This window comes from Clarias gariepinus, chromosome 5, assembly GCF_024256425.1.
Source record: "Clarias gariepinus isolate MV-2021 ecotype Netherlands chromosome 5, CGAR_prim_01v2, whole genome shotgun sequence".
Taxonomy (NCBI): Eukaryota; Metazoa; Chordata; class Actinopteri; order Siluriformes; family Clariidae; genus Clarias; species Clarias gariepinus.
Genome location: NC_071104.1, coordinates 22,891,573 through 22,905,091, shown reverse-complemented (window position 1 = coordinate 22,905,091; position 13,519 = coordinate 22,891,573). Strand labels below are relative to the sequence as shown.

General features: G+C 38.0%; 1 protein-coding gene across 2 annotated transcripts; it reads left to right on the top strand.

Moving 5' to 3' along the window:
* The first annotated feature begins 1,134 nt into the window (after positions 1–1,134).
* On the top strand, positions 1,135–12,782 carry epsti1 (epithelial stromal interaction 1). 2 transcript variants are annotated; one of them, XM_053496879.1, is made up of 11 exons: positions 1,135–1,447; positions 3,961–4,019; positions 4,311–4,394; positions 4,491–4,564; positions 4,654–4,737; positions 5,755–5,828; positions 6,356–6,440; positions 8,618–8,701; positions 10,032–10,105; positions 10,255–10,457; positions 12,252–12,782. In XM_053496879.1, the coding sequence occupies exons 1-11, from the start codon at positions 1,305–1,307 to the stop codon at positions 12,380–12,382; spliced, it is 1,095 nt and encodes a 364-aa protein (XP_053352854.1). In that variant the 5' UTR covers positions 1,135–1,304; the 3' UTR covers positions 12,383–12,782. The 2 variants fall into 2 exon arrangements, with proteins under 2 accessions (XP_053352854.1, XP_053352855.1); XM_053496880.1 differs by having other exon boundaries at positions 1,139–1,447; positions 10,255–10,430.
* Positions 12,783–13,519: the final 737 nt, after the last annotated feature.

Below are 13,519 nucleotides of genomic sequence, written 5' to 3'. Positions count from 1 at the left end.
GTAAATGCAATGCGTAAATGCTGCCAGTCTGCAGACATTTCTGCTCCAGACAAAACAGCTGCAACAAATGATAGATAACTAGCCAGGACAACTTTGGGGTCATTATTCTGACACAAATATTTTTAAAGAATATATGCTTGACTGGAAAAAAAAAAAAAAAACAGTCCATCTTAGGCATCTATATACTATGCATGTTATATACATTTAGTGATGCAACCCTGTTACAGCTTTTATCAAGTGATTTTTATCATATCTGATTCAATGTACTTACATGCAATTTGTTTCACTGTCTCAAAAATTAAGCATCACTTACTACAAGATTTAGTTTCATTCAAGTATTGTCAGTAACTAGTGTTCAGAGGTTCCTTGTTGGATTCCTCACTATCCAAGGTTTGAGCCATAGGAACAATTGCTATAAATGATGCAAAGCCTAGATTTAATTCCTTTTTTACATATAAAATATGTTAATGAATAAGATAGATGTACTTTTTAATATTTAATTTTTATAAATAAATGAAGCCAATTACAGAATCAGGAAATGCATTATAAAGAATAAGAGCAAATATGGCTACACAATTCACAAAACTAAACTTTTATATTGACGGTACAGTGGCGTAGTGGTTAGCACTGTCGCCTTGCACCTTCATGGACCAGGTTCGATTCCTGCCTTGGAGTCTGTGCGCATGGAGTTTGCATGTTCTCTCTGTGTTTGGTGGGTTTCGTTCAGGTACTCCGGTTTCCTCCAAAGACATGCAAAGTAAGCTAATTGGCATTCCCAAATTGTCCATAGTGTGTAAATACGCATTTCCTACCACAGTCATAAATACTATTTTTCTCTATTATTAATAGTTACATTTTTATTTATTGCTTCTCAATTTTGGATGAATGACCCTTAAGGGAAATATTTTTGATAACTATATTAGATACAATAATAAAGATGAAGATGAAGATGATGGTGATGATGAAGATTTTTAACTTATCGCCTTCCATCATGTGATTTGTGTCACCATTGTGTAACATTCTCTCATTATGCCCCACTTCTTTCAGTCCACGCTCTTATGGAAGCTTTATAGCAGACCTTATTGAAATTCTTATAGTTGAGATCCTTTGGCTTATACTACTACTGGGGTAATCACCTGCCACACCAGTACAGAGGACACGCCTCAGATAGACCAGCGAGCTGTCTAGTCAAACTCTCTCTCTCTCTCTCTCTCTCTCTCTCTGCTGATTTATTATCGTTTACGCAGGACTATCTGAAAAGCCTGTTTTATTTCTTTATATTAACTTTGAATCAGAACCAAATTATGAATCCAAATAGAAGCGATAACACATGGAAGACACCAAACACTGGACCGAACCCCGGAGTGGACCAAGCGCAAGTGGATGGAAATGAAAACTACTCCACAAACCAAAATACACAGCCCCCAGATTCTCGGAATCCGACATAGTAAGTCGATATCAGATTAATAAAACGCCTTTTCTTCACTAAAATTGAATAGTAAGAAACTTGGGAGTCCAGCAGGCATGCGGAATTAGCCTTGCTTAATAGATATTTGACAGATTAGGTTGCTACATATAATTTAATAGTTAGATATATAAATTATATTAATAAATTATTATGGGTGTAAAGTTAAATATTTGGTTAGAACAAAGGAATTTAATCCAAATTACTATACGCTTAAGTTTCCGTTTCGTTTCCACTGGTGAGCCTGGTGACGTCGAAACGCTGTAAACAAAGTCCACGCATGCGCAGATCAGGAGAGCGCTCCAGCCCAGAGACGGTGTACTTCAGTACATTCAGTACTACTTTTACTCTCTGGTCTCTATAAATAGATTCGCTATCTGGTTTCACACAAATCTAGTATTTATGAGTTGTATATATGAGTTAGTAAAACCTATGAGAGAACCTATGATTTATTGCAATTATTTGTTATAGCTTAAAGATTTATATGTTCTCTTTTTATATTTTGTATTTGCAGCTGTCAATATTTGTAGATTTTAAAAATAAAAATATAATAACATAACATTCACTAGTTTGTAGACAAAATAAAAAGGATGAATGAATAAAAAATGAACTAAACTATCCTATCTCCAGTGTCGAGGGTCCGATTCCCACCTCAGGTCTGTGTGTGTGTAGAGTTTGAGGTGTACTTGAGGTGTTTTATTAGTGGATACTTCACTAAATCTTACATCAAATATCTGTATTTTCTACTTCATAACTGTGCATGATGTTGCGTAGTTCTCTGCCCTGCACATTTTAGTGTTTTGTCAGCTCCCAGCACACCTGATTTAACTAATCAGCTAATTAACTGCCTTTTCTAAATTGAAGAGGGTGTGATAGAGCAGGGAAAATATTAAAATTGTGCAGGGCGGGTGGTCCTCCAGAACCAGAGTTGAGCCCGATGCCTTACATAACCATGGTAGAGTGTAACATGTGTAACAAGTGGTAATATTGCCACCTCCTGACAATTGTACATAATCACGTGATTTGCCTTCCCTCTGTAAACCCTTTAGTCGTGTAATAGGCCTATTCACAGTTTGGAAGCAGAGAGAGAGACCATGTCAGATAAACCAAATTGGGTTATGAGCGAGTCTTCAGTCCGGATTATGTTTGAAATAACTTTAACATGGTTAACATCTAACCAATTTAACAAAAACATTTATTAGTTGTATTTAAACATTTGTAGTTGTTTACAGTAACTAAACACAAAATGTTATATTAGACACTATAAAAAATCATGTATCATACCCAGAAAAGTTGCATTTTAAATAATTGGGCCTTCAAGCACAGAATCTATTTAGAAGATTTGAAAAGAATTGAGTTAAGAACCCTCCAACACATAATTAAAACCTGGATGGATAGTGCTAAACCCTCAACTTTGTGGAAGAAATGTGTTTAGATGTGTATCATTAATCTTGATGACTCAAACGGTTGGTAAAGTTGCATTAAAAAGTAGACAGTAAAAATGACAGCTGTGATTAATAGTGAATTTTAAAGCATTTCCACATGTGCAATGTAATGAGAACTCGCAGGATTGGGACTAAACCACTGTGTGACTATAAGAGAACCACTTGTTAGTGAGACAAATTTCCTGCTAAAATGCGTTAAAATGCTAGGAGCATTAAGATTGGACTTTGGAACAATGGAAAAAGGTCTTATGGTCTAATGAGTCCAGATTGACCCTGTTCCAAAGAGACTGGTACATGAAACTATGCACCCTCTGGAAGCAGGGTTGTGATATGGGGATGTTTCAGTTGATCAGGTCTAGGCTCAGCAGTGTTATGGAATGTAACAATAAAATGAAATCAGCTGATGATCTGAATGAACTGAATGCCCAGGTTATTCCATTCATGCCTGCATTTCTTGTTATTAATAACAAATATTAATAATAAATATGTTATTAATAACAAAAATGTGTATTTTAATAATAATTTATTAATAATTTATTAATAATATTTACTTCCCTGATGGCACAGGCATATTCCAGGATTTAAATTGTAAAAGAGTGTTTCTGGAAGCATGAAGAATAATTTTCACACATGAATTGGCCATCATGTTGCATGTTGTAAACAAAGTTAAAGGCGGTCAAATAGAATTTTAGCGTGTGCATATTTTTTTGGGTCAGGCAGTGTAACACGCGTTAGTAAGATTATGGCCATAAAACAGCGGTGATGCTGGGTTTTTAGGGTGCTTATTATTGTGTCTTTCTTTTGCCGTCAGTGTCTTCCTGGAAAGACACATTTGGGTCATAACTTCTATGGTGGGGTTTTAAGGGAAGTTCCAGATGAGCATTTGTGGGAATGTATTTGGACTTTGTTTACCATAAAATTACTCATGCCCCACCTTTGTTTGGGACATTCTTTGCAAATGAGCCAGTGAAGTTTGTTAAATTCAAGGCATGGATGGAGTTGGTGAGTAAAAGGTACCTGCTGTAACTAATTATTTTTGTGCTCACTCAGCTCTGATGGATACACCATGATCCAACCGAAGGAATCAACACGGCAGAAATTGCTGAGGAGTAAGTCATGATGGTTTACTGTTTTTCCATCCCCTTGTTATCCACACATTTCCTGTCTTTAATTGGTACTTGTAGGTGTGATTTCAACATACATACTGTTTTAACAAAGAACAATTCACTTTGCTTTTTTAAAGCAATGTAAATTTTATGTGGAATTGTTTAAAAAATGTCTGTGAATAAAAAATTTTATGTAATAAAAATATATGCATATATAAAATATATAATATGTATATATATACAAGCTTTAAGGAGGTGTAGGGAAGTGTCTGTAAAGTGTCTTTTATCCTGCAGTGTCACAGAAAGAAGAGAATGATCGACAGAGATGGAAGGAGCAACATCGTCCTGGCCCCATTCATTTGGCCCCAGAGAAGCTAGGTAATAGGGTTATGTCCTGTTTGACACATACACTGTGGGCATTTACTATAAACATGAGAATTAAAGTATAAATTACTGCTAATGTTTTCTGTGTAGGTGGGAATGTATCATTGTCAGAGGTACGACAGAAACAGCAAGCTGTGGCCCGCCATTCCAAACTTCAGAAAAAGGTGCTGACTTTCTATTTAGATTTTTTTAAAATAACTCCAAGCATATGTGTTCATGTGCATTGTTTTATTTTTGTTATATATTTTTATAGCTCAGAAAAGAGGACATGGATCAAAGAAAGAGACAAGAAGAGGAAGAAAAGAATCAGCACATGAAGGACATTCAAAGAGAAAAGGTGCGTCAGTATTATAAATGTACATTTTAGATAACATAAATATTTATTTATATGTTTATCTAAGTTCGCTAAACTGAAATACACTACTCAAAAGTTTGGGATCACTTTCGAATTCCATGGTTAGAAAAAAAAGCAATGCTGAAGGCGTTCAAAATATGCAATAATCTAAACAGTTCATGTTGTGATGTATCTACTGTTCATGCTCTATAAAGCCTTCATAATGGCTTTAATCCGAGGTGCTGTTTGTTAATTAGTGATTTTTTTGAGGTTGGTAACTGTAAATGAACTTCTTCTCTACAGCAGAGGTCGGTTTTTGTCTTGCTTTTCTGGGAAGGTCTTCATGAGAGCCAGTTTCATCATGGTGCTTGAAGGGCTTTGCAAATGCATTTGACAATACTGTTCTTATAAGAACTATTCCAGAAAGTATAACCTCTGTGTCTTAAAATAACAACTGACTGTTGTTGTTGTTGTTGTTGTATAATAACCAAATTTTATTTGTGTTATTTTATAGTTTTGAAATCCCCAGTATTGTTGTAGAATGTACGTATGAACAAACAAAACAAATTCCAAGTAATCCCAAACTTTTGAACAGCAGTGTAGGTGTTCTGATATATACAGTATCTGAGGTTTTATTGTATTGTTGTAGTACTGCTTTATCACTCTAGAGGTCACTGCTGGGACCTGCCATAAAGTCATTGCATTGAAGTGCAATTAAATACAATTCAATCTACACACTTGTGTAAAGAAAGTAGGACTGGCGTTTACGTTAATAGCCACACACTACAACCATTTGACTAAAGATTTTGTTAAACATGTTTCAGTCACCCATTTAATAATTATTATGACAAATTAAAGCACCCTTTAAGTTTGTGTGCCTTTATGATAACAGTATATTCTGCTTTGGGAGTTTAGGTACAATCTAATTGTTTTCTTACTCAAATAATTTATGTATGTTCTGTAACATCTTTAAAATTCCACATAATACAGACATTAAGATTACACAATATTGCTTTGCAGGCCAATAAACTAGAAATGAAGAAAAAGCAGGAGGAAGAACAGAGAAAGAAGCTGTACCAACATGAAATGCAAATGTATGTTCACATATTTTCATTCGATGTTGTCACATCCCCATGAAGTTAGGAATGCAAGGTTCAATCATTAGGAGGAAGCTGGTTACTGTTGCTCTGCTGGCATAACTCCAAAACCAACAAATCTGAGTAACACAGTCTTAAAGAACTACCGCCTTTTTCCATTAGTGTCTACTCCAGTAGACACAGTAGCAGTAAAGCAGGAGCAGCCGGAGTTCAAGTCTGTTTGAACAGCGAGTAGATTAAACCAGCAAAAGAAGAGGTCCGCATTATCAGTAGTGCCCGAAAGCATAAATTATTATTTCTGGCCATGGGAATGTCTCAAACTGGGAAAATAAACACTTTCAGTTATCAAATGACAATGTGCTTACATAAGTCTAGAGAGAGTTATTTTTTTTTATTTTTCAGTATGTTTTGTTAGACACACTGATATAGAATTTGATTTATTAGTGCATCCATTAATTAACGAAAATGTAACATTATGGAGGTAGACCTATTAGTATTTAATCTTGCCCCTGCCTGCTCTCCAGGAAAAGAGAAGCGCATCTTCAAAGGCTCGAGAGGTCCGGCTCAGTTCCTATGGCAGCAAGCAGCTCCACACCCGCGTCATCCTGGGTAAGATGACAGCCAAAGAATGCACTGTGTGTTCCATAGGCCTGGGTTCAAATCTTTGCTGCATAGCTGTGGCACTGAGGTTAAAGCCCAAGGCACTGGGGTAATTCACACCAATTGATCGGACTTTGATGCATGTTTTCAGAAGAAATAGGCCCCTCTTTAGGGCTTTCATCAGCATGGTACATTTATCTGCACACAACAGTCAGTTTGCCAATGGGCTCAACTTCCTTTCTGAATTTTCTCCTCTAGACCCACACATTGGAGCGGGCTATCTGATTCCGTCATTGAATTTCCACCGAATATAAATACACAGACTTTCTCTTCATGGCCGTCCAATGTGAAGACACAAGTGCTGCTTCTGCACAATGATTTGATCTGAGCAGAGTTGAAGGGACTTCCCAGAGTTCACAGAATACAGAAGGATGTGTGAGAGTGCAGGAAAAGGGCAGACTGGTGTGGTATAACCTGCATTGTTCTGGTGAAAGTACCTGGACAACAGCCAGTCAGTGACATAAGCTGTCTTAGATGATGTAGTTTGGACTATCAGTACAGCGCATTGTCACTACCTCAGTATCATTTAATCTTCTGAAACGTACACTGTCTGGCCTAAATGTCACAATTTTAGATTTGTTAAATTATTAGCATCAAGCACAGCAAACTTTAAAATTGTGTGTTAGGGTGGGAAGGGACACACATAAAACGATGCACCCATCATGAATAGTGGCCACTGTACTGTAAGTCTCCTGAGGCAGTGTTATAATCTGGGGTAACTTCAGATGATCAGGTCTAGGATCAGCAACATTATATGGCAATAAAATGAAGTCAGCTGATGACCTGAATGTACTAAATGACCAAGTTGTTGTTTTTGCACATCAATGTCTTGGTATATTCCCAGACTCAAACTGTGAAAGAGTGGTGCTGGGAGCATAAGAAATCATTTTGATACATGATTTGGCACAAAATATTATTTCCATATGCACATATCATATCATCAGGTTCTTATAGGGAAGTGACAAGCACTGCTTTTCTGTAATGTCTGTTGGGCAAGAGTTTATTTTGGTTCCTTGTTTTAACCTGTCTTCTCTAACTGCTGTGTAATGACTCCATTGATAACTGGTGCATTTTATTTTCCTTCAAATTCAAAGTAACTCAGTTCCAGTAATTGGCAGACCAAACTGAGCTCCCCCTCTTAAATCATCTTTTTACCTCCAACCAGTTTTTCTAGCCACTGTCACCATTGGCGTGCTCACTTAGCTAAGCAGTCAAGGCACAGCTGCTATGAGTTGGTGTGTATTTTTAAATGCGCTCTAAAAATAATAGTCGTTATAGTAAAATAGTATTCTATCTCAGTCTGTGCCTCAGCAGGCCAGACATGATTCTGCAGACAGGAGACTGAGACATGAGAAGCGTGGGGCCTGTTTTACTGCATGAACCACTTGAATGTGGCATCTGACGACATTGGTTTGCAGGTCCTGTGGTGAGGAAAAAAGCTTTTGTGCGGCTTACTGTATTGTTGTGCAAGTTTTTCATCTCTGGACATCCAGTTCTTTCTCTATGGACGAACATCCTGCTAGGAGACTTATCAAAACATCAAGGGTTAGTTCTGTACAATTATACTGCATAAGTAACAGAGTTCTGGTCCCATCAGTTTTTTAGAAGAAGGGCTTTTTTGAGTGTGCTTCACAGGGTATTGATTCAAGTCTCTGGAAGCCCTCCAAGAAAAGTAATGGAATGCTCCAATCTAAATGTCGTAAGCCAGCTGATCAAAGTGTCTGTGGAGAGACACTGTCTTGATGTGGTTTTGTGGCCACTGAGAAGACAAGACAGATTAATCTCCTCCATATCCTCTGTTTGTGCATATGATCATTTGAGTTGACTTCCTAGGGTGCCAGACCCAGGTCGTCCCACCTATTCCTCTTGCTCTCAAGCCATTCCAAACAGAGAAGCCGTTCCCTGGTGTCCCTTAGCTATCTGACCAAATGCAGGAAGGATCTCTTCATCTTTTATGCACTGTTCATCTTTTATGCCTCGCCCAACCTCACAGCACCACATCGTGTTACGAATCCCATGGATTATATCACAAAAGACTATCTAATACTCACTGCTCAGGGCACTGTTCATTTGTGTGAATGTATGACCCTCAGTGGCCTGACTCACACAGAGGCGTTTCTTGACAGGCTCTAGGACACAAATACAGGGAGGGCAGGAAGGCAGAGGAAGAAATGACCCTGCAGCAGATGAAAGATGAGCAACGAAGGAAGGTACCAGTGTCAAAGCACTTTAATTACTTAAATGTTTATTTCATCTATTTTATTTTATAATAAACCTATTCCAGGTCCAAGGGAAGAAGCAGCAGAAATTGCCTTTGAATAAATTATAGTCGTGTTTCAGTATTGATTTTCATGATAATATTTCAATCACTTCATTGCAAGTAAATGTAACTTAATGTAATTGTAAAAAATAAGTTTTGCTACTACAAAGATGATGGAACTGCTGATTCCACTTAAACTGGTGAAAATGTAATAATTTTTTTTTATGTAATCAATTATCATTAATGATAACTAATAATAACTTTATGATCTCTCATATTAGCATGGAATTTCAGTTTAAAGAGTCCTTTCTGCCGTTTTTTATGTATAAACACTACGGACTGTGTGAAAAGCTCACAACTCAGAGTACAAACACTGTAGTCTTTGGATATCTGCAGACAAAATTTGGACCGATACTCTAAGGAAGGTGAACGTTTCTCAAAGAGAATCATTACTGGTAATGAGACATGGATCAAACACTATAAGCCTTAGAGTAAACGACAAAGTATGGAATGAAAACATTGTCGACAGTTTTCTGGGATTCTCAAGGGCCAGTATTGGAACATTACCAGGAAAAAGCTTCAATCAACAATGCTGGTTGCAGTGAAAAGCTTATTGAGGAGCTGAAACCTAAAATTTGGATTAAACGCAGAGGACTGCTATCGAATTGCACTTTAAGACACGAAGGTCAGCTGTTCTAGAGTAGTTCTTGCAAGAACATTATTATCAAGTGCATTTGCAAAACCCATCAAACACCAACTTTCTGCTTTCAGCTACAGAAATCACCAATTAACAAACAGCACCTCAGATTAGAGCCATTATGAAGGCTTTACAGAGCATAAGTAATACACACATCTTAATATCAGCTGCTTGAAAGAGAGTATTGTTTTACAATGTAGAAAGAAATAAAAATCAGGAAAGACTATTGAATTAGAAAGCGTGTCCAAACTTTGACTTTTACTGCATGCACACACATCGTCTAATAAATAATATAATTCTAATGCATAATTCTTTATTAATATTAATGATAATAATAATAATTTAATACAAGTACTAACATAATTTACAGGTTATAAAATTAGAATATCAAAAGAAAGAACTAAATGACAAATTATGTGGTTGATATTGTTAGAGTGTGATTAAGCTGTTTTGGCAACTTTAAGTGACTGAAAAACAACTGCTCTATCATGAAACTTACTCCATGTAACAGATGAGTCATCACTGAGAATAATTACTCAGTCATTATTAAAGGATTAAGATTCCATCAATTTATCATTTACAGAGTGAAATTTTGGAAGAAAAACATAAACAAGAAGAGGAAGACAGGCAAAGACAAACGGAAAATGAACGGCTGCGGTAAGGACACCTAATTCTAAAAACCATTACAAACCCATGAATGTCACAGCTAATCAGCTCGCCAGGGAAATATGAATGGCTTTAAAATAAGTCTCTGATGCACGGGTCAGTCTGTAAAGTTGTTATGGGTGGTGATATGTTTTCTCCAGGGTGAACTCGGCGTTCCTAGACAGACTGGAGGCGAGAGGATCAGGTAGAGCGTCTGAGTTGCTCCCCTGCACGCCGGAGCTTAGTAACGTCTGGCAGACAGAGGAACCGCAGGACCCTGCCTCGTCCCCTGTGCCCTTCCCATCACAGCTTCACACTGACAGCGCAGCGGAGGAGGGTAACTCAGATTTATTTGCCAGACAATGTGCGTGTTTAGTCTTAGACGTTTCAAAGCCTTTTCTGTGATTCTTTCCATTGCAATGTCACCTCGTATCATAACACAATTTGTCTCATGTGATTGATGTTGTGCAGGGCTCTGCCTCTCGTTACCAGTATTATTTTTTGTCAAGCACCGTTAGGCAATGTAGTATTCTATGTAAATAAAAAATAAGCCTCTAAATCCTCCTTGCGAGACAGAAATGTGGCGCAGAGACGCCGTTTTGGTGCTGTAGAATGCATGATGTAGCAGTGAAGGCTACAGCTAATTAAGTGCACCCACTAAGACAGGCCAATTCAGTGGAAGAAATAGTCATATTTGACATTGGTTTGACTAACATCCAAAAACGAAGAAATTGTTTGACAAGAGACTGATTATTGTGACATCTGAGAGTCAACACTAGAAAAACCGGCTAAGCGCTGCTCTGCTCTGTCCTTACTTGTACATATGTTTCAGTCTTTAGACAAACTACAGTCAGTTCATTCAGTTTAAAAGCAATGTAATTAACTCATGACTTACAACAAAAACATTCGAATCTGCGTTCAGTATCCTAAACTACACCCTAAATTGGACAGATAAATACTCTTGTGTATGCTTGTTCAGCTGTAAATGAGTTTGTACAGACTTTTATTTACAGGTATTGTTTATCTAGGTCAAAGATCATTGGGAATTCCTCAACATTGCTTCATAAAAACATTCAGGTTTAGATGATTTATAGCTCGATTCATTGTCTGCCCACAGCCTTAAACCATCTCCACATTTGAAATTCCTCACGTTTTGCCAAGAGGGCGGCTAGAGCTGACTTTTCCGTGAGCTAGCACTGTTTATGGAGCACATGCCGCATGACAGTGCAGGATTAATGCGCTGTTCACCTTCTGTCTGTCTGCATGTATTCTAGAAAGCTTAATGATACAGTACATGTGTACATTCAGCTTTGTTTGAAGCAGTGAGACACGTTTGAATCAGTGGCAGGCTGCTGACCCGTAGCCAAGGATTGGGGTGAGACAGGACCAGTCCAAAACCTGCCAGATCTGCCTCTAACCGCTAAAGACATTCAATGTCACTTTAAGCTGTAATTGCCCTGGGCTACCTCTCAGCTGTCTGTGGTCCTTGTCAGCGCAATGCTGCATTTATTGGACTTTTCCGGAGGCCTCAGGACATCTGGTGTTTATAGAACATGGCTCATACATACTCTATAGCATGCCTATGGGTCCCTGGCATCTTCTGTTGCAATCCTTCACCGCTTGAAATTTTCCTATCCATCTTAATTAGCACAATGATTGAGCTCAGAGAATGTCACCACTTGCCTTACTCAATTCCGTCTGCGGCTCTATCCGAGCAGAGGTTGCAGAGGCAGCAAGAGTCTGTGACGCTGGGACTGGGGACGCATGAACAGGACGTGTGTGCAACAAGGCTTGTTTGGCCCATTAGCGTGTGGTTAAAGGACTGGGATGACACTGTGTGTGGAATGGGCTGGCAGGAGCACTGCGGCGGAGCACTCCCACCCTGTCTGTCCTGCTGCATGAACTACATGAACCAGCAAGAAGATCCAGTCAAACTGCTGAGCCTCAGGCTCAATCTGGAATGGGATGGATTAGGATGGAATAGGATGGCTTGTGGCTTGGGATCTAAAGTCTTCCCACGCTATCATGCTGCTCCACTTTTCATCGTGCTTCATTCTTAGTGCCAGTAAAATGAAAGCACTGATTAAACTCATTTGTTCCTTTTTCAGTTTTATCAAAATGTCTTAAATTGTCTTAAATTTTTGTGTTTCCCTTATAGATACTGACATCGATTGGGTTATAATGAAGCTTCAGAATCATTTCTCTTACTGTGAGCGAGAATATCTGGAAGAAATCGTCACTCAATGTAACGGCAATTACCAGCAAGCTTATGATCTACTCAACATGTAAATGTTAGTGTGGAGGACATTACTAGCTTAACTAAATACTTAGAATGGTGGAAGTTTCTCCTGTACCAAGCTACTTTTTCGGCAAGAAGCAGGGTAACACCACATTCTTGTTTTTTCCCCTTTTCTCTAATTGTTTCTTGTTAGCTTTTAGTCAAGCAAACTACAAACTGTACAAACTATTGCATCTTTTATTTTTATATATTACATAATTAATATAACATTAGTGTAATGTAATTCATGTATTAGTAAATATTATCTATGCTGTCAATGACCTGTGTGGAGAATAACAGAATTGTGCTATGCAGTGACGAAAACATGACATTCAAGATCATGTACATCAATGTTTATGAGTGTGAAAGGTTTACATTGCAAAAAATGCATAAATAAAATCTTGTACCAGCTTTTCTTTGTAGCTTCTTTATCAAAGGGGCAAGTTGCCAGTAGCACAGCTGGTTTAAATCATGAGTTGCTTGTACAGTACTTTGGTGAGTTACAACTGCAGTGTAGCGTAGACATGACTGCGAAACGTATACGCAAAAGAAATTCAGTTAAACAAATATTTTCAAGAAAGCTTTGCTGTTAATTTCTCCTTTTGCACTTTGACTACTATTAACCCAGCTGAGCATGCCAGACATTTCATAATGCCCTCCCAGTTAAGAATTTTTTTTCAATGCATACCAGCAGTCTGAGGTAACTCATTGAATCTCAGATCAAAACAGGTCCTAAGGGCATTTCCTGGTTTGTAAACACAGATTTATAATTCACATTAGTGTTGTAGAGTGAAACAGAATAAGAAAGCAGCACACAGATCACTGTCCACATGATTGTTTTGTTGTAGACTGTACTGTGCATGAACTTACCACTTCAGCTATTGCTCATCCAGCACATGCAGTCATGAAAAACTGGGAATTGATGTTTCATCGCACACCAAGAGTGAAAAAGCGCAGGTGTGTGCCGATGTGTGTGGTCGGGATCCTGCTCCAACTATTACATCCTGCAGGGTCAGGCTTTCCAACAGCATCAAAGTTAATGGAATAGGAGCACAGAGGCCTTTTTAACCAGCTCAAAGGGATATACACTACACTTTGCAATCACCAATAATTTTGGTACCACATGTTGACATTGAATCATGATTAAT